Source organism: Oxyura jamaicensis, chromosome 4, assembly GCF_011077185.1.
Source record: "Oxyura jamaicensis isolate SHBP4307 breed ruddy duck chromosome 4, BPBGC_Ojam_1.0, whole genome shotgun sequence".
In the NCBI taxonomy this organism is placed as follows: Eukaryota; Metazoa; Chordata; class Aves; order Anseriformes; family Anatidae; genus Oxyura; species Oxyura jamaicensis.
In genome coordinates this window covers 45633220-45655810 of record NC_048896.1, presented here as the reverse complement: position 1 = coordinate 45655810, position 22591 = coordinate 45633220, and the positions used below count along the sequence as shown (strand labels likewise).

Genomic DNA, 22591 nt, shown 5'->3' with positions numbered 1-22591 from the left:
GATTTCTCTTCCCCAGAGTATTAATCGGAGCAATACAACATTTTCAAAACTGTATGAAGAAAAGTCAAACCTTATTCAAAATGGTGTATGATCTTGGTTTTTCTACTGCTTACTCACAGATGGAAGACCCCATCGTATCCCTTTCAGTCTATCCACAGTTGGTGTTTTGTGACCTACAAGTTCACATTTTTAGCCAAGAAGTGGTGAAACAAATGAAACCCGGCACCATGCACTCACAAAATCAGTGTGGGCTTGGTGGACAAGTGCCATTTATTTCACCTGCCAAGTCTTAATTAACTAAACACTGAATCATCAGAAATTCTGTCAAGATAAAAGATTATGAATTGCAGGTGCGTACACAAAGCGTTTTCAGAATTAAAAAAAAACTGCAGAAAGTAGAACAGTAGCTGTCTAGGGGTTGAATATGTACCTAAAGTCGAGTTCTCTGATGTGCATTTAATTTTGCTGCTGTCAGCAGAAACATCAGTTAAAATTGCACCATGCAATCTCAGCATAGAATTTCTGTTATTTGTTAATGTTTAGTCCATCCGTGAGCTGGATGTAATATTTTTAAGCATTTAAACAACTTTCATCATCACAGAATTAATCATTTTGGCACACTGATACAATAGAAACAGATATAATTGTTTCTCTCACATGTTTCTCTCTCACTCTGGAGTTGGTTTTATTTGTTTGTGTCAAATAGTACCTCTAAATCTTCCCTGGTAATCACATTGTTTGAATAGAGTTTATACTCAAAGTAACTCCTCAAACACAAGGAGAAAGAAGAATAAAGAACAAAACAAACAAACAAAACACATGCCTTTGGGCAATAATTTCCTAAATAATCTAATTTAATCAAGTTTTAGCAGTTGCTAAATGTCCTCTTAGTGCAGCCCCACCAGGGGCTAGGACATTTGGTATTACAGCAAAGGGATTTCCCAGTGTTTTAGTTGACCAATTATTTTGTCAAATCCTTCAAACACGTTTCCTAGTATATGCGAATATTCTTAGAACTAAATACTACTAAAGCACATGAGAATTCTGAATGGCATATTCCTATAATTTGGAATAATAATGTTAACCATAAGATTAATGAAGAAAACTGAATCTCCTTTGCACGGTGACATGTATAGTAGTTTCTGTTCCCCTTCCAAGTATAGGTAGAGACAACAGTTTACAGGAGAACTTGGTTGAAACTATGGTTCTCAAACATGGAAATGTATGCCTGAAATATGTTGAGGTATGACTATACCAAGCAACTTACAAGCAGAGGAAAGTGGCACATGTGAACACTGAAGGCTTTGCCATTCAGAAGCTGTAAGCCAAGAAATTCTGAAAAGAACAGAAAGTCAAATGAAAACACTTGATGAGAGACTCCTACTGATGGAAAAAGAAATAAACAAAAAAGCAGAATCGGGACCATTTTTTATTTCCGTCTGTATAGAGAGTAAGAACAAGCATTTTGGGGAATGGTTTGCAGTGTTTTCCTTGATGTAAAAACCATAAAGTTACAGGCTCCACTAGCAGGAGACAGCACTGTCAAACCTAATTATTAACATGGCTTTCCACGACAGAAACACCCTCAGTGCTACGGTACGGTTATTTTTCTGACTGAATTCCTTATACACAGAGCTAGGAATAACTGTCAGCTCTAGCAACTACAAGATTATGGAGAGCAGCAGCAATGATCAATTCTGGAAACAGAGTCTAATTTTATTCATAAAATTAAGTCATATCCCTAGCCACTTTAAAACCACTTTAGAACTGTTTGTTTTTGAAGATTTTTTAGGGTAATTCCCAAGTTTTGTACCTAAACTTAGTGAAGAGTTAAAATCCTGATCCAGTTTCAAATACAGTGCAACTGTCCCTCCAACAAGTAAATAAAATGGTAAGGTTCCCTGCATCACCGTCTCTATTCAGAGAAATTCAGATACATGGAGTTTTGAAGTGTAGCGTTTTAATTAACTTTTAATTTTCCCTCCCTGGCCAGAGTTCAATTTTTACATGAAGCCACAAGCAAAGTATGGCATTCATGAAGGAATATCTGTTTTCAATATTAACAAATTGAGATTTCCACTACAGATTCCAAAACTAGCAAGTGATATCCTTTTATACAGATAAAATATAGTCAAAGCTTTGAGATAATCACTGCAAAGGGCTTTCAGAATCAAGTAATCAATACCAGCACTGTGCCCCTTCTTTTTCCCCACATCATTAACTTCTCTAAACAATAATCAGGACTGTGTTATCTGCACTGAACTCAACTGTGAACTGCAACCAAGTGAACTGAAAATAAATGTGTGGGTTATTTTTTAAATTAAAATGTATCTTTTTAGTGACAGGTACTGTAAAAACAAGATTTTTTTTTTTTAAAAAAAAAACTCTATCTTGCAACTTTATGAAATGTAAAGTAGCTTTATCAGTCTGGAAAGCAAGTCACTTTCACTGGCAGCCTGAGATAAGACATGCTGGTGCATGGAAAGCTTAAAAACCACAGGAGTTTCAGACTGTTGAGCAACAATTGATTTTAGATTGAAATTATTGCAGATGTTTAGAACAACATAATCTCTTCCTTGGGGTGACCCAATTCCACGTAAAGGTTGTTTGTAAATTATTTTTAGAAAATTCACATGCATGGTGCAGAACTTATTTTTACGACAGTAACAGAAACCCTGTTTGGAATATACAGGTGACAAAAGCAAAAGCAGTCAAGACATAATAGGAAGTAAGACTTGGGTTAGAAAGAGAAGCACAAGGCCATGGTAATTTTATGTTCAGAGAGGTTACTGATTACAGAAGTCTCAACTAGACCAACAACATTTTTAAGTCATGCTAGTCATGGTAGCATCATCATCCATGCCTATCCTTTTTTCCCTTGGCAGTCAATTTATGATGTGCTTTGGATTAATCTCCCAACATTCAACTGCGTCACTGTTGACATCCAAACATTGCAGACATCACAAATGCTTTAAATATTTGTTGTCAGAAATTAACTCTATCCTGCCGAAACGTTTTCCTACTGGAACATCAGAGTTGACAAACAATAATCAGCAGAAAGCATACATATTGTAATACTACAGGTTTTAGTTATTTAATTTTACTATATACATAGATATGTATTATGAGAACTAATGTGTTCTTACACTTGACCTCAGCATAAAGTACATCAACTGTCAGAAAATCAGCTGGTTCAAGATAAATTGGAATATATAATTTAGAACCAGTTAAGGGAAAAAAACAGGAAGATATGACCTTAGGCAAGAAAATAGGTAAAATATTAATTAACCTATATTTAACTAAGATAAAGATAATACTTAGGGGAGGACAGAGACAATCTTTTATTTTAGTACTCACCTTTCAAACCACCTGAAGATACCCAGTTAAATTTAATAAGAGAATTTGAAATGACTGAGCATGTAGACCAAAACTGGAAAGAACCCACGCTATATGGAATGGCCTATTTAACTTTCTTATAAATTGAAAAAATAAAATAGCAATTGTGTAGTAGAAACTAAGCTGAAAGGTAGCAGAGAAGCAAAATTTTGAAATCTGGATGTGGGAAAGGAATTTGCAGGTGGCTTTGCGCCGTTTCTCATGTCCTTGTATTAGAAATAATGAGAAAACAAGCTAGAGACAAGTGCATGGAGAAGCTAGACCAATTATAAGTTGTTATCGGCGCATGCTGTAGTTAGTTGCCTATATATACTCCGTGAGAACCTGCAATAGAGGAGGACGATTATACTCGCATCGAGGTTGCATCGTTACTCGGGTCCGTTTCCCTTTCCGACATCTGGACATTTGTTTAATGGTATACAGTGAGAGACAGAATTTATGACAATAGAGAAGCCACAGAGTTTCACCAGTGAGAACTTGCTGAACCTCTGAGAGACTTGACTTACACAGCTATGAACTTAGATGCAGCTTGTTTGCTACCACACTGTAGGCTACTGCTAGCCCCTGAACTCTGTAGTTGTGGAGACTGCCACACTTAATAAAAGATTTTTAAGATTCAATGCTCTTCCAAACTTAATTATTTCATTCAATTCTTCAGGAAAAGAATGACTTCTGTTTAAAGGAATTCATATTTGAATTACACACGTGGTGTTGGAATACATCCCACTAAATTTATAATTGGCCCAGGAAATAAGCAAATGTTAAAATTCTCTTAAGAAAAGGCCACATGATTAAAATCATATCACCTCTTAACCAAAACCTATATCATATTAGTGAGATCCTGGGTTGAGGAGAGGGAAGAAATACAAGATCATGAGCATGTGCTGTGTGCAGTACAGTGCAGTGCAGACTTCCAATTCATGTATTATGTAAATATTAGTCCATCACAAATGGAAACATCTTCACATCTTCCAGTTTACACTGTTTACTCAGTTCAAATGTATGCTACTGCTTCCTTAGACACTCACTCAGAAATAAGAACCAAGCTTCATTGCTAACTGCCTCTTTTTTAAAAAAAAATTTCTTTCTTTTCTTTCCTTTCCTTTTTTTTTTTTTTCCTCAAAAGATGTAAGACTTATTTATATGGATATGTCAACAGCTTCCCACTGAACAGGAGGGCAGAACTTCTGAATGATTATACAGAATCAGAATCACAGAATCACAGAATTTCTAGGTTGGAAGAGACCTCAAGATCATCGAGTCCAACCTCTAACCTAACACTAACAGTCCCCACTAAACCATATCCCTAAGCTCTACATCAAAACGTCTTTTGAAGACTTCCAGGGATGGTGACTCCACCACCTCCCTGGGCAGCCTGTTCCAATGCCTCACAACCCTTTCAGTAAAGAAGCTCTTCCTAACATCTAACCTAAAACTCCCCTGGCGCAACTTTAGCCCATTCCCCCTCGTCCTGTCATGGTTTCTTCAGCAATGCACTTGGGAAAAGAGAAAAAGGGAAGAAAGTTTTTTCTATACCTGGTAAGTCTGAAAAAAGGAGAATGCATTCGTTGAATCCATTAGCCAGAAGACGATCCCTCAGTTGTTGAAGTATAGCCACTCCTATACAGAATGGGAAGGAGGAATTTCCAAGCAGTAACGTATCCCACAAGTGAAAAATTTTATGCAAAGGGAAGACATCTGCATGACAAACAGGCACCACAATAAATAAATAAATAAATAAATTGTAAGTTAATATAAATGCACATACACACATTTAAAGGAGACATACTTTCTTCTCTCCTTAGGGTTATTTCTTTTTTTTTTATCTGGGAGCAAGCAAGATTCAACCTGTTTAAACCCGTTTCTTTTTGTATGTATGTAGACTATTCTAGAAGTAATCAGTACCTTCTTTCTTTATTAAATACTTTGAAATATGAAGGTTTTCAGATTTCAAACACAAACAATATTAGGCAATTTATTCTTCTTTTGGTACAGAATAATTATGCATGAAGAAATGCATATCAGCAATTTCCAATGGCATGAAGACATTAATGAGTGAATCAATAAGCTCAACTACTTTAAACTAGACAAGAAAGTGAGCAGAATAGAGCAAGAATTGGCAGAGAGGAATAAAGGCCTATTAAAAATTGCACCACTTTACCTATAAAGCTGAAGGTGGATCTCCTAAAATACATTATCTTTCAACTAAATAGTTCTAACACTTTTAATTCATTACCAAGAAAACAATCTTCTCAGTTTTCCAAAGGTGAATATTGCAAATTCTCATAAAACGTTTAGAAAATTGGAGAACTGCAACAGCCAGTGCTTTACAGTCAAGATCTTTAGGAACTGGAATCAAGAATCTCATGTGAAATACTTTGTTATTTTAGAGAAATAACCCATCAGCTCTTTTCATCTCACCACTTTTTTTTTTTTTTTTTGGATTCACAGTTTGCCAAGTTGGCATGAAATGAAAAAAAAAATTAGAAAATTAAAGATCTTTGACGAAAGAAAATTAAAAATTGCTTTCTAGACTTGCTTTACTAACTTTCCTGTCTTTCATTAAAAGCTCACCAAATCAGAAAGCTTTTTTTGTTCCAAGTACACCTTCCCAAATATTGCAGAAAAGCAGAATAACAATATGTTAAAGCGCCAAAAGATAAAGCTTGTTCTGTTGGCCTTCAAAAATGAAGTTACCCTTCGTTACCTTAACTGGGTGGGGGGAAAGGTGTTTTAATTATAATTATTATTTCTATTACTTTTTCCAGTACAACAGCTTCCTTTTCACATTCCTTCAGTACTGCATGCGCAGAATAATCCAGATCAAGTTTAATACAGTTCTTTTTTTCAGAAATAAGAAAACACTAATTACTGTCAAATAAGAGCAGAAAGTATAATGTGACAGACACTGTTGAGACTCAAGTCACAATACACATCCCTGCAAATTACAAGTGACCTGCTAAATGACATACACACACAATCAATTAGGAAAGCTCTAGCTGAAAGAGTGAGAAAAGTTATCCTTAAGAAATACGAGAACAATCAGAAAAAAAAAGGAACCATACTCACGTGTAAACATTGTAAGAAACCAAGGAATCGCGTAGAGCTGCAAAAGGTGGGGGAAGGAGAAAAGACAACAGAAAACATGTATTATTAAAAGCTAAAGTTCTTGCTTGGATAAATTTTTAAACTATATTAAAAATTGCACAGCTTGGCAGGAACACATTTAAATGGGAAATAACTGCGGGGCCCGAACTGCTATGATACAACTTTCAGCTGCCAAAAGGTGTTCCCATGCCCGGAACCCCCATTCTCATCTCTTCCAAATTATTGGAACAACAACGACCATCACTTTCAGCAGGCTTACATTTGGAAAGAACACTAGCACCACCAGCAAACCCACCAAACCACCACCGAAGTCTTAAAGCACTCAAGAACCTGCTCTAGTAAACTGTTCCTGTTCTCCCCTTACATCATATACTGCTACATGAAATATGACTAAGAGTGCTTGAAGAAGCATAAAACAACTTTTTGACTATAGAAAAAAATATTTTAATATAAATAATTAAAAGCGCAAATCACAATTTCCAACAGAAGAATTTATAGATTTATGGTATCTACATCTTTTGCCTTGGTTGATATTTATTATAACATATACTTCTCAGTGAAAGGCAGCAAGAACAGTTTAACTCTTGTAAGTCACTTAAGCAAATACTGCCAGTTACTAACACCTTGAGCATTTACATTGTTCTAATGTGATCCGTAAAGACAGGTTTCATCACAAGAATTTGAGGCTGCTTCAGTGCTTCTGTTACTCTGGGACTAAGAACTGTAACACCTACAGAAAACCTTTCAGTCACAGTACTTATGACATCATATATATATATGATATATATATATTTATGACACCTTGAGAGATTCTTAATTTTTAACAAAGTACTTTGTGTGTTGAAGGCAATAGAATCTATTTTCATGAAACATCAAATTCTGCAGAAGGTCTCTACATATTAGGAATGCAAAGGCAAGACTACCATTGTTAAATTTTACTCAGAGCATTGCTCATGTGCTCTGTTTTCCATTTCTGAAGACTTACAGTTAGACATAAAGCTTAATATATTACTTTTTAGCTCATAAAAAGTGCAAATTAATGCTCCTATTATGCTTTCCCTGGAAGTAAGCAAATGAAAAGCAGAAAGCATAATCAATATTATGTTAATAAATGACTACCTATTCCATAAACTCTTAAACTGGGTTGCGGCACTGACAAAACAATGCACGCTTTTGCTGAAAGGCAAATACGTCTATCAAGGCTCTCTCTAGATTTTATTCCCACACCTTCATCTGAGTATTCAATCGCAACTGAACCATATACTGTCTATAAAACTAAAGGTTTTGATGATGACTGCTTAGCATTTTCAATATTCACAAGGTAGTGTTTTGAGTTTTTTTTTTTTTTTTATAATATATATAATTTAAATAAAGCTTGGCCTCCAACCCTTCAATTGATTTTAAGTGTTCAAAAACAAAAACAAATCATCTCCTGTCACCATTTCAGCCTCATTGTACATTCATACTGTCTCCCAGAGTATCTCTCTTCAATGCCTTCAATAGATGGCTCCCTACTGAATAATAACACCCTGTTCCCTGAAATATCCCCTGCAGTGATTTTGATCAGCTAATACCTGTTTACCTGCTTACTTGTATGTGATATATTGCTTTCTATGCAGTAGGAAAATAAGTATTCCTAATAGCATGAGGCTCCTCTTTGCTTTGAAGTACACATTACGTAGGCATCATTTTTTTGAACTACATTACTTCCTCGGTATTTAAAAGCAATTACTTCCTCCTTCTCATACATTTGATTAAAATGTTTTACCAGAGCATATCCACTTACACCTAATTTCATACACAGACACTTGTATCTTCTGTGCATATACATAAAAATATACAAGGAAGACAAAATTTGAAATACTAAACAGAGTTTTAGAAGGTAACAAGGCAAAGCATCACTTTGCTCTAAACCATGCTCACCAAGCCTATCAATAGTAATATGAGAAGTAAGTCAAACTATTTAAGTAGATGGTATCTGTCAAATTTTTATTGAAAAGATTTTGCTCTCAAATTTTCATATATGTAATGTTCTAAGACAAGGAGGTCCAGGTAAACCTGAAGTGGTTATGATTACTATTAATAAGGAAGCAAAGAGACAACACTGGCATTATTATTCCACCATACAAGTGAAACTGAAAAACAAAGATGAGAAAAAGAACTGCACTGACATGAAGTCCTCAAATAAACAGGCTACCAAATCCTTTTAGTTAAATGTCTTCACTTGTAATATATTATTAGTAAATACTGCCCTCTAGCAATCACTGGCCAGAACAGCATTTTGCCATTCTGTACTAACAAGCTGCTTGCTTGCAGCTTAGGCTTTCAACCCTTTACTACTGAACCAAGGAATGTGATGGGGTTATGTCTTTTATTCACACTTAACATTAGGTATGCTTCATAACTATGTTGATTTTATCCAAAGTAGCGTTTGAACTGCTGTTTGAACTGCTGTTTGAATAGCCTGGAGATAAGTCACATTAAAATAAAAGGCTTTAAAACCAATACTTCAATTTTAGACTGAGCTTGAGATAAGCAATACCATAATTATAATTTTGCTTTGCTAGTAACGTAGGAGCAATTCAGTGCTTTTAAGTAAGTAGTTGGACATCTCTTAGATATAAAGAACACAGCAGCACCCTAACATCACTACCAACAAGCTGAAGATAACCACCATATTTTTTTTTAGTTAAAGTTGAAATCTCCTGTCCTTCCACATTGTTTCATTGTCAGTCCTTCCACTATTCTATATTCTATTTCCTAGCTGAAACTTCTCCAGCAGTGCTGTGCTATGACAAATTCTGCTCAATATCTGAAACTGAAGACCCAGTTCAGTGTTTTTCAACAGGGTGAAGACCTTCATTTGCCCCTAGTTAGGGGCAATTTCTAATTTCCCATTAGAAATTCAAACTCCTCAGAGACACTGACTGAAATCTCAATGAGAACCTCTTCCATGAGAAATTTATTGTTGCCTGTTATTACTGCCTTCATTATTTTGTTATTTGGCTTTTCTAGAAGCTGGAGATTGGGATACAGAAGACTTGCACAGAAGTTTGAGATTTCTGTTGTAAAGACAATAGTTTTAAAAATACTTATGTTCAGAGGCTGTTGATTCAAAAGATCTTTTAGAAGGGATAGCAAGTTGAACATGAGTGTTAATTTTTGTTGGTGGGGATGATACAGAGCACTAGGAAGCATACACAATGATCTTGCTCTGTTGAAAGTCTGCAACAATAAAGTGGTTGACCTGTATGAACCAGGTGCACCTCATGAACATCACAAAGCAACTAAAGTGAAGCTATGCACCTGGCTACAAGATAAGGAAAATGAATTATTCATTATTGAAGGTCTGAATTTTCAAAGCATCAAAAATGCCAACCAACACTCTCCACAAATTATTAAACGTTATGTATATGCATAACAAACAACTTTACTGTAAACCTCTAAGAAAGTTCAGTCTCTACACCTCAGAACTACAGAGCTGGGATCAAGGTTAAATATATGCCATTTTAAAGACAACACACACACACAAGCAATAATTATCATCCTCATAATCTTTTATAGGAGAATTCTCATCTGACCATCTGTCATTCAATACAATGTGTTATTTTAAACTGATAAGGCACCTGTCATATCTCTACATATAATAAGAAAAAAATATAGATGGATAAAGAACTATTTTATGGTATGTATTTCATGCTATTTTCAGTGCTCAGACTTTGATATGTTTGTACCTTTCCTCCTCCATGCTCATCACTTACAAAGGAACGACCACAATTAATAACAACACGGGGCAAGTATTCTACCTCCAACAGTAAGGTTGCTTGTTTTCTTCAGGAGAACCTGCTAAAAATGCTGCAATGGACAGTTGCAAAATAGTTTGTCTGCCATTCTAAGCTGCTTTCTACATATTTTATGCAGGCACTGCCTTAAATGCCAACAGAAAGCACTCACAAAATGTAATTATTTTTTTTTTAATTGAATTGCCCAGTAGCAATCACAGACACTGAAGATATGTTAAGTAAACCAATCTTTTTTTTTTCCATTCTTCCCAAACCAAAAGACCATTTGACATAGCAATACAGAAAGGTAGTAAAAACAATGATCCTCAGCTTAAAGGAATAAAAACCTGATCTTGCACCTTCATATTTCACTGCTCTGTCTTCAGAATGCATTCACACATACCTCAAGCCTACAAGGTGCCTAGACAATTCTATGCCTAACTGCTACATAAAGGTGCAAAAATGTTTAAAGGACTGGGGATGCAAAAGAATGGAAATGGAGACCAATTTCGAACTTCAGATTCTACCCACTCACATGCACCTACACAAAATTTGAAGAAGGATCACATTCCTCACAAGATAAAAATATCAGCAAGAAACCTCTCCCCCAGATTCACCACTGGGTAATCATGCAATAGAAGAGACAATCGGAGATAAAGTACTTCAGTCACAGGATTTTTAATTCTTGGTTAGATGAAGCCCTATTACTAACACCTCCCAAATTATCACCAAAACCAAGCTAAGGTATCTATCCACCTGTGACAGCAGCTCCAGCAAGATGGTATTAAGTAACTGCAGCTAGACTTCGTCATCTCTTTCATTGGCCAGCTGGCAACTGCATCTAGCTTCCATAATTTGCAGCTGAAAGCTATTTAGAATAATTTATGCCCCGTTAGTAACATAGCACACCTCCTTGTTTTCCTTCAGCTCAAAATGGTCTGTTGTTGATGTCAGAACTATTCGGTAAAACAGAGAACAGATGCTATAAAACATTACAGAGAGTGGTGGAGATTATAAACTTCAGGAGAATGAGCAAAGAAGAACTGGAAGATTCACTGTCCATACCTCTCTATTTACATGTAAATCACATAGCCACAGCAATGTACTTAATCCAGGCACCACATCAGGTAACTATATTCACAACTATTGAACCTTCAGCAGCGTTCAATATTCGGAGAGCTACGTAACCTGAAGCAAATGAGAAAGGTGCCAGGAAACACAGTCTTTCCTGCAGCAGGAGCCTGCGTTTCAATGATGAAAGATTAACCAGGGTTTACTTTGATAGGATTAGTACTCAAGCACGAAACTCTGGTTCAGATCTCATTACTAAAGTGCATATTCTTCACCTTGATGGATCTTGTGCTGTCTTGTTACAGGTAAAAAAAAAAAACACCTCTCTCACTAATCTGGAAGGCAGAATTTTGTTTGTTTTTCCTCCATATGACATGATTTAGGAAGGACAACCTCTCCTTCAGAGGTTACTGTTAATTTTAGAATTGGATTTTTTTTAATTATACCCCAATTTTGTAATTATTTGCTGCACCACCAATTCATCTCCTGCTCTAGACTGTAACACTTAGAGACAAGGCTTAGGTTTGGCTACGTGCTTTCTGATGACTAGCACAACACAAACTAAAATATACAAAAATAGGTGATTTTTAACTATTCCATTTGACTTGCATTTTTGAAAGTTTTCAGTGTGGAGAACTGTAACTGCATGAAGTGGGAGCTGCTGAAAGAGCAGCAAACAACCACGACAGATTGGTTAGTAGCAGAAACGGAGGCCTGTAGGATGGTCAGAGAATTTACAACTACATATCCTCAATGGAAATGAGTGCCCCGGACAACAAGAAATAAAGAGAAATTGCTTTGGTCCCCACAGGCTACAGCAAATAAATATTGGGTGCATTTACACAGTGATGCTGCTAACTTGTTTCTCCCACAGGAAATTAAATGTTGAAGTTACCCATGTCCTTTATCCCCCGCCAAGCATGCATCCTTTCTACAGATGAATATCCTCCCTTCCCACTTTCCCTCATCTTCATCCCTTCCTTCTTCAGATGTGGTTTATTAGCAGTACATATGGCCTTTCAGAGCATCTGTTTATAGTGCAGTAGCCTAGCTGTATCTTTTGCTTCTTTTAATGCCATATTATCTTTTAAATTTGTATCATAAATAGCATTATTAGGTTAATAACACCTTTACATGTGAAAGCATTTTTTTCCTCACTACAATCTAAAACAGTGCTAATGAGTATCTGCCAGTCCCAAAGACAAGCAAATTCACCCAGGAATTGTGTATAATTGTGATTTTAATAAGCTTGGCCCTACTGCTTTAAGTTAAAGCATTTCCTAATAAGCATAATGCTTTACTGATAAAAGAACCTTTAGATTGTCAGGAAAACAAACACTTTTTTTTTTTTTTTTTTGTGTGCAATAATTTCTGTATCAACCTCTGACTTCAGTTTCCTTCAATTTTCACTTCTCTGCTCTTAGAGAGGAATTCTTATTGACAATGAAAATTGTTTCCATTGTCTAGTCTTAGGATTAATTTATATTTTTTAAAAAAATCTGTTATATTGCTCATGATACAGTCTCGTTTCTCATTTTTCTCTATCTTACAGGCTTCTTCCAGTGAAAGGACCCACCTCACATACGTGTTACGCTCTTGATTGCTAAGCATTTTTCCAAGATCTGAATATCTACAGATTAACCATCACTTGTACATATATATATTATTTATTGTTTGCAAATTGATTTGTCTTTTGTGTTAACCAAAAGCATTTATTTAGTTTGTAGAAAGTTTTCTATTAGTCATTTATGGCCACGTTTGTTTTGCATGCTAATCCACATTTTAAAAATAAAATTATATATACATTTTAAGATTAATCAGTGAGTTAAAACAAGTGATTAGTAGTAATTTTATTGTATTTACCATGCCAACACAAGGGGAAAGACTGAGGTATATAAAACAATAATCAAAACTTCACCATTTTATCCACATACCCAACAAGGTCGATTAATACACAAGTCTCCTAACAAACTACTATCAAAAATTTTGAAAGGCATCTCAGCCTAATTGCCCTAATTTTCCATTTTTTTTACTTCCTTTGAACAATATTTTTAAGAATGCTCAGCACTTACATCTGGAATAAAACCAATGTCATTAAGATGGTTACTCAGCTCTGGATCATGGAATGCAATCATCTGGGAAAACACTGTTAGGTATTCTGAAATGACAAGCAAATTCAAGATCACTAAAAAAAATACATGCCAGTACATCTTGTTATTTCATAAAGGAGCTAAAAAAAAAAAAAAGCTTTTTTTTTTTTTTTAAAAAAAAAAGGCAAAAAAAACAAAAAAAGAAAACACAAAATAAAACAGCAAGTGAATACCACTACTGTTCTCCTTAGCACCATTATATTCAACACAGATGGAGAAACATTTTTCTTCCTTAATATCAATTTGGATTTTCAACAAAGCTTTACTTGACTCATACTCAAATTGTGATGTATACTTGGAATGCAAAGTTAAAGACTTCAGTATGAATATAAGCCACAGGATATTGCTGGAAACACAGTAGAACAAGTCTGTTTCTAGAATTTTTAAGACCCAATCCGAGTGAAATATAAAGTTTATACTCCTTAAGTTGTGTTCTATGTAGTTTATTTTCAACAAAGGTAGATTCTGTAATCCAGAAAGTGTAGTGTTTAGTGTACAGAAACCGCTGTACACTAAACCACTGTGGTATAACTGCCTCAAGAATCGGGCATCAAGAATCTGCCTCAAGAATCTCAGGAGTGCCAGCCTCTCCCGCCTGATGCTGCATCTGCTAAGGCTCAGATGACCTGTCAGCATAACCACTGGTGAGTTAAGTGGGTAAACAGACCCGCACTGAGTTTTGTGCCACCAAGGCCAGGCTGCTTCAGAGGTTTTTACATCTTCTCCAGTATGTTATCTCAGTCTCAAGACAAAGAAATTCTTATTCACATCCACACAAATTGGGGAGATAATGGAATCTATGCCTGAAGTTTATACCACCATATGTGCTGACCTTAAATGAAAATAATTAAAAATTTCATCTGTAAGGTGCATTTTTTATCAGTTTTGCACCATTAAACAACCAGTCACTAGACAGGTAATAAATAGCAAACAAGTAATTCTACACAATCCTACACATTCAGTTGTGCACTGATGAAAACAATTTCACAATTAGATTCCCTGAAGCACATTTATTTTAAAATGAAAATTCATGCCCATGGTCATTCTCTGCAGATATACTACAAGTTGATAAATACCATCTTTATTTGACTAGCTTCTCTCACAAAATATAATTACTGTGTGAGATTACATGGTTAATTAAGGGTCTACTAAAGACACATGAGCCTTCACAAAAAACTCACCAATAGGGTCCAGCCAATTGTTGCTGGCTGGAATTTCATTAAATGATTTTTTTTTGGTTTATTTTGCATAATTAAGTGTTCCATATCCAAACACTTTTAACTGCTCTTGCTTCCTATTTAATGTAAGGAAATCCATCTGATAAGCTTAGGAAAAAACATCTGCCTTCACTGTTTAGGACTGGTCAGACATGAGGAATGCTGAACTCTGCAGTTTAAACAATTTATTCTCTCAGCTCCTATATGGAAGATACAAGGCAGCTAAAAGCTAAAATTGCAGTAGGCAGTCAAATGACACTTCTTGATGCTTTCTTACTACACAGTAAAGCAGGAAAATTATAAAGAATTTTCCCTGGAAATTGTGTGGAAGTCTGGAGTTCGACTTAAGTCCCTGGATTGTATCAGAATACTTGAAAGAATCCTAAGAGTTCCAGTTTGAGTCTTTGACGACAAAACATGTTGCAAAACAACTTGGAAATGCAAGCACTTCTTTATTTTATGGAATCCTACTGACACATAACTTCAGCTGATATTTTTGTAAAATTTTGATTCCTGTGGGTATCACAATAGGGAACCTCTAGAGAGAGAAATTATTATTTTATGTAAGAGTATACCCCCTTGAGAAAATCTTTACCAAGCTATATAAAGCTATATCAGGAACAACTGATATAGTATACTTGTTTCATCTTTAGACCTTTACAGACTTTTTTTTTTCATCATGCACTCTTTCTTTACAGAAAAAAAGGATGCAAAAAAGTTGTCTTGAATCACTTTTCCAAACTATTTTACATAGTCAGTTCATAATGTCTCTGTTCCACTGTCCTTCATATTTTGACTCTCCTAACCATGTTCAATCCTCATGTTAGCTCTCCCCCTACTATCCAATATTGAACTGCTTTTATGGCTAACCTTTTTTTGTTGACCAGTTCTTAATTTCCTTTCTTTTTTGAAGACAAAGAAATGACAGACATTGTTTCTCGAGAAGCTTCACAAGTTATATAGAAAAGAGCATTTCTTGTGAAGAAATACAAGGACAGCAAGCCATGCCGAAACTCACTATTCAACAAACACTTATAACTAGTTGCATCTAAAAACATTCATTACCACCTGCTTTTTTTAAACTATCAAAGGCTTTTCAAACAGCTTCTGTTTTTAAAAAAAACTGTTTACAAGAAAAATTATCTTTGTCATCATGGACAGTGCCAACGTGGCTTTTTAAGTCTGCACAATTCCTTGTGTCTCCTTGAAATTTACAATTAATTTTAAAGTAAAACAGACATTTAACCCCCAGCTGTTGTTTTAATTTGAGACACCTACGTTGCTGAACACTGAACTACAGAACAGTTTTCCCCATGGCTCTCTAAGTCATGTCCTGTATGGGTAAACATTATTAGCTCGGTAAGAAAATCCCCTCATGTCTCAAGCTCTCTGAATACCGTAAAACCTATTTCCTGAGTAGTATCTACTTTGTACCGTTCCTCCTCTTCATCTTAGCTCATTGTCAAGGTAGCTTCTGCTCTTACCGTGCATGTGGATAGTACATGGAGCTGTACCTTTTTTTTTTTTTTTTTTTTCTGTGCAGCTTATAGTTCTATTTTATTTTATTTTATACCTCACACGAATCTTTACCTACTTTACCGTGTTCCCATTATTCTTGCACACTTTCTTGTTTTATTTAAAATAAACTTTTGGAAAGACTTATTTTATAACCACTTGAAAAAGTGTATGTATAAATGCAGACTTAATTCTGCCACTTAGAAGAAATAAAAAATTAAAGAGATTTACTTACCTTGAATAACATGAGAATTATCCTTCAGAAAGAAGTTATACAAATACTTGGGTATGAAAGCAGACATGCAGGCATATGCCAGAGCTGAAAAAAAAAAAAAAAAGAAAAGAAAAAGGATGCAACTACAGAGGTAGAAATGTATGTATATCTGAAAATGTTTATTATTAAGCAGATAAAATGTGTAAGTTTTTTAAATCAATCAATAAACAAAAAGGATTGTACAGATACATAAAAAAAGGGCACATTCCTTATTAAGAATTTCAAAAGCTCCCAACGTTTACCCCATGATTAATTCTTGGAAATTTGGCTAAGAGACAGTTTACCTATTTTAATACAATTCTTGGCAATGGTGGTAGATCAGAGATTTTAAAAGGAGCCTTTGTTGGAAATATGGTTTTGACATAAATTATCTAAAGAAAATACATATAGTTTGGGAAACGATAAACAAAACATCAAGTTTATACCAAAGTGACATAGGATCACATTAGAAATGAATTCTGGTTTATGAATTTTCTGGCATGGAAACCACCATTTAAGTATCTGAGCCAAATGTATGCAATTAAAATAGTAAACTAGAACATGGAAGTGTGTATTTTTCACTACTATTTTTTGCTGCAATGGAAAGAAAACCAGGTTCTACAATCTAACTGTAGGAACATGTCCAAGAGCAAGAAAAACCTGTTGACAGAAATATGTAAAGGTGCACAGTAGGCGTAATAAGAGTTACTGTCCTGAAAAACTAGCTTCCCTTCTCCCCCATCTTATTAAAAAGCTGGGTGCAAGATAATAGAAAGTTGGACTAGGCCTGAACAAATCACATTCTAAGATGCTAAAGGCTGCGTATGTAAAGGTGGGCTGATTTTAGGAATTTAAATCCATCATCAGCTTTTCTGAATGATGCTAGTCTGACAGGTTAATAGTTAAAAAATAACACGTTCATTGAAAAACACAACTAGTAGAGAAGCATTTCTTGTTTTTCTATAGTTATTTGTACTTTGTATTACATTTTCTTTATTGTGTTTATTAATAAATACAGTGTTTGAACCCTTTGCTTGAACAGTAGCACACCACATCCTCTTTCTCAAAAACAGACCGCTTCGGCTGACCCATGGTAACAAGTGCTTTAAACTTCCTTCATAGTTGCAGAAAACTCTTGTCAGTAAGTAGGTGCATGCACATCTGTATACAGCTAGACACAGATAACAGACTGTGCTTCCCTTCATCCCCAGTAGAAAAGGTACTCACCTTCATTGTTAAAATTCAAGTACAGGAATGGTGCACAAAGAGAATCAAGACCTGAAGAGGGAAGAGCCACAAAAAACAGCATGAAGATCTCATTTATTGTATTGCATAAGATGAATTCATTAACTTACCATGAAAATTTGCATACTTGATAGTGATTATAATACCTTCAACATCAGGCTTCATTCATAATGCTGAGAACAAGCGTGAAATCAGTGCATGAAAACAAAGAGGATTTAAAATTGTTAAAACTATAGCACTGAATTGATTCTTTTGCCTTGGCTTTCAAGAAATGCAATTTACATTCCCAAGAACTTGCCCAGTAAGTTCTTCAGTGTTTGAACTGAAATAAGCAACAGATTTTTTTTTAAATGAATGATTGAAATTTAAGGAGAGCATAAGAGGCTGGCAATTTTACATTAAAAATTAAATATAAATTATTAGGATTTAAGTTTGCAATAAAGGATCTAAATTTGCAATAACCCACAGATTCATTCTTCAAAAGAAACAAAAGGAAAGCAATCCAAATAAGGTGTTGTTTTTTCTTAAGTTAACCATAGTTTCCAGGTAATTTTCTGAGCTTGCTAACTTGTCAAACTCACCTTGCCAGTATACCAAATCAGGATGGGAAACAACCCAGGCCTTCAATACACGCCTAAACTTTGCATGACCCTCTGGTGATGACAGTAGTTCATCATACTGATGGCAACGAGGAATATCAACTTCAATCTGTACCACAGCCAAGCATACAACATAAAGAAATACATATAAGGAATCTGGATAAGTGGGGAAGTACTACAGCAATCATGCAACACTAGAGGTGGAAGTCAGCCAGACAATATAGGTCAGACCACCACCAAAACCACAGTCCGTTTCCCCCATCACTCTCAGAAATGTAACTGAAAGGGGACAGGACACTAACAGCCACACTTAAAGATTGAAAACAGAGAGGGTTTGTTGGTTTGTTCTTTAATAAAAATCAGATTCATATTTTAAGAAGGGTTCTAACCATTGAAAGCAAAAAACAACAGATTACATCTATATATTTTTTTTCTGACCCAACCTTTGGCCCATTTCAGGTGCTACCATCACTTTGTTCTACAGGGTAATCAAATCAGAGTTCTCAGAAACCTGTACCCAATTTGATGGAAACTATGTATTCAGCCAGCTGATGGAATAGTTGTTGCTCATCGTGTCTATTTACATTTGGTAATACTTTGTGGAAAACTTAATTAGTCAAGAACCCACTTCTGTGAAGCACATCTTACTTCACAGGATCTCAGGGTACTTGGTGAAGTCTGGCATCAGGTCCAAAAGGCACAACAAATATTCAATAAAAACAGAATTTTCAACAACACATCAGTAAAATTGTTCACTACACTTTGCTGTTGCTACAGAAACAGAAGTTCTGAAGTAAAAGAAGATTTCACTTACCAGGTGTTATAACTCAAATTGAGCTAAACTAGTTGTTCCTATCAGTTCTGCAAGACTCTTGCTACTAAATAAGGTTAGAGGACAAGGGAAACCTCGTAGTATGATCAACCACATCAAGCCATCAAAAACAAATGACAGCCACTAGTGGAAAAGATCTTTGCATTACTTCAACTTACAATATTTGGTCACAACACAAGTCTTCTTACCTGTCTGTCTGTAGGAATTGGTGTGTCTTTATCAATTGCATCGTATTTTGCTTGTATGGCACCCTAAATGTGGAAGAATATATGAAGTTAGAAATCCCTTACTAATGTAAAGGCATATTATAACATACACACAGATATAAAAAAAGCTGGTAGTTTTTGTCAAATACTTTAGTTAGCAACTTTTTTTCTGAAAATATAAACTTTCCCAAAGAACAGAAAATTCTCACTGCTGAATTTTAACAAAATCTTTATCCTGCTATAATTCAGTATATATAGACCTTTCTGTGACATTCCCAATACCCTTAGTGATTTTCTGTTGTTTACACAGGAAGCAATATACTTGATCCATTTTCCATTTTCAAGTTAACTGAAGCTTTCAATTTAAATTAAGTAATTTACCTTCGACACTGCCAAGTGGCTTTCAGCATCATCTGCGTAAAGGCTGCCTATTAATTACTATTGATATTATCCATATATACAACTTTTAAGTAGCCAGTACATGCCTAAATCCCGGAACAGGTATGCTAACAATAGCATTTTAATGTTATGTGACAGGGAAATACTACCTTCATTATACACATGGTAAGCTGATGAAGCATATGAACTCACCAAGAAGGGGCCAGGCCAGGCCCCTAGCCAGCAGTTCTTTGTTCCCTTTACAGCTTTTTTTTTTTTTTTTTCCATCATATTATAAGGCAGTAAGCTGATCACACCCTAAGCTAGATTTCCTAAAAAAAAACAACACCTTGAGATATGTAATCTATAAGACTCTCTGCTGCACTACTGAAGATTGCTAGCAGAATAGATGTAAAAGCTGAGCTGTTGAGCAATCTCTCTGAGGGGTCCTCATTTCTGGGACTTTCCTTTCTAGTAATCCTTTTGGGCAAAGGACACTTCATTTATTTATTCTCCAATCTTTGGAGGATGTGTATTGGTTAGTAGGTGAAAAAAAGGATATATTTGGTATTTTTCAGCCGGATTTGCTCACCTATCGCTGACTGGGGAAGAACTGCATGAGCCAAAAATATTAAAAATAAAATTAAAATAAAGTTAACTACCAGCTGTATTTAAATAATCTCACCAGATTTATCGTATAGGTACTGTTTTTCAAACCTATAATCAAAATGAAATATGAAGGCTTTCAAGTCAATATTCTTTGAAATCAAATAATGTCAGAGGCAAGAAAAGTGCTTGAACATTGTCTTTGCTCATACAATTTCATGCATCATTTTCTTTAAAATTGCACTAATTTACCTGCCAAATCTTCAAATCCTTTCTGGCTTTCCTGTCCAAACTATTCCTATCCCATTTCTTCCCTGGTCAACACTGGAATTTCCACAAATGGCTTCCCATTACTCTTACCTCAACACCCAACAGGGCAGCCCAGGTTACGCCTCTCAGGAGAGGAGGGATGTCAATCCTGGCTTCTTTCCAAATTTGGTTTTTCTTATACGGGTAGGCCTTCAAAGAGAAGAGATTAATAGCGAAAACATTAACACATAACTGAAATGAATCAAATCCCAATCCTGGGATTTTTATTTTATTTATTTATTTATTTATTTTTACAGACAACAAACTGTCAGTATGAACAGTGAATGTAAGTTTTACAACATGCAAGTTTCATTCCTAAATGGAAACCCTGGATGGCTAGTATGGTTATGTTTAAGTCATGGTTAAATATGGTTAGATATAAAAAACCCACTCTTTCTCATAAATGTATTCATGTGCTTTGGTATATATTTGATATATAAATGTAGTGATACTAATTATTATTATTTTTCTTAAATATATGTTTATACTCATATATCCAATTTTGTTTCATTTAACATTTCTAGTTTATGCCTTCCTAAGTACTGCAGCTGTTAACACTCACTCACTCTTAAGCAAGAATCCATCTCTCTGCAAACATGTAAGTAGGGTTCAGTATTCTCGCCCTCACCCCAGTATGAAACCCATGTTTCTATCATGGCTGTTGAGGTTAAGACTGCTATTGTTTTCCACTACAGTACCGCTTGGAAATGCACAAATATGCACAGGTGTATTTATACCTACATTAGGTATATGTACCCTATAAAAGGTATAAATCAGGGAATCAGTCAGGAATAAATGGAATAGTAAGTCAGAAAATCAAGGATGCAGGATTCGTTTCTTCAGTAAATAGCAGGTATTAGCAGCAGCTCTATTTTTATGTGCATACTTTAAACTCTACTTTTATATTCAGCACTAATAAAGAGACCTATTTCTCATATTTTTATTTTCAATCTTGTTATATTTTTGTAAGACATTCTCACTCCTCTCCTTTGTGGTCTCTTGCATCTCTGCTTCCTTTTTCAATTACTTAGTCCTTCAAAAATCCTCTAATTAACAGACCAAATCCAATTATCCAGCATCAAAAGATTCCATACCTTTAAGAGCCTGTCAAACAGGACAATTCTGTTTAGCTGATACTCTGTGTCCCTCTCCCGGATGATAAGAGGAAGACTGGCAGCTGCAGACAGCTCATTACTACTATTTGAATGAGGTAAAGTTGACTGGCTGGAAAAAGAATTAGAAAAGTAGTAGTAAGGAGAAAAAAAAAAAAAAAATCATTGTGAAAGAAATGAATACCCAGTGATGCATTTTTGAGTCAGAAACAAGTATAAATGGAAAATTTTAAATATTCAGCACAAACAGTTGATTTACTGAACAGGAAAACAGGTTAGATTCTCAGTTTGGATTCAGGGCCCTAAAGCCACCGGTGCAAAGTGCCTTTCAGCATTTACCAGCTTTAAGAGCCAAAGCATGACAGACATGCTAGGTTTGCTCTTGGAAGACAACTGTCTAGCTGTACAATGTGCTACTCAAAACTAGTAACTCAAAATTCAGTCCGTTACATACATACAGATTTACACACACTTACTCATCTTCGAGTAATGGATAAAATGCTTCCCCACCAACATCTTTCAGTCTCTGAAATGAAGAATAAAGACAATTCATAATCAGAAAGCTGTTCAGAACTCACAAACAAAAACCTAGTGGGCTCTGAAAACTATTACTTTACATTTCATTTACCAAGATTAGTAGCTTGCTCTGAAACCTGTACTAAGCATTAGCTCAGCTCTCAATCAGCAAAGAAACATACAGCCTTTAACACTAGAAAGTTTTACTAATACAAACTATTTTATTATTGTTTTTAAGAGGTAATGGAAATCCTTCTGCCTGAAGAGAACTCTGTTATTTTCTACATAAACCTATT

At 35.2% G+C, this 22591-nt stretch overlaps 1 protein-coding gene across 4 annotated transcripts in view; it reads right to left on the bottom strand.

Annotated features, from left to right (window-relative positions):
• Positions 1-22591, bottom strand: part of TBCK (TBC1 domain containing kinase) — a 108763-nt gene that overhangs the window by 45311 nt on the left and 40861 nt on the right. For all 4 annotated transcript variants that reach the window (XM_035326348.1, XM_035326346.1, XM_035326347.1 and 1 more), the window contains 10 exons: positions 22256-22305; positions 21762-21891; positions 20719-20817; positions 19357-19419; positions 18319-18445; positions 17720-17770; positions 16475-16558; positions 13430-13515; positions 6466-6502; positions 4933-5094 (listed from right to left, as the gene is read on the bottom strand). In XM_035326348.1, coding sequence (XP_035182239.1) covers positions 4933-5094; positions 6466-6502; positions 13430-13515; positions 16475-16558; positions 17720-17770; positions 18319-18445; positions 19357-19419; positions 20719-20817; positions 21762-21891; positions 22256-22305 — 889 coding nt within the window. The remainder of the gene's footprint in view (positions 1-4932; positions 5095-6465; positions 6503-13429; positions 13516-16474; positions 16559-17719; positions 17771-18318; positions 18446-19356; positions 19420-20718; positions 20818-21761; positions 21892-22255; positions 22306-22591) is intronic.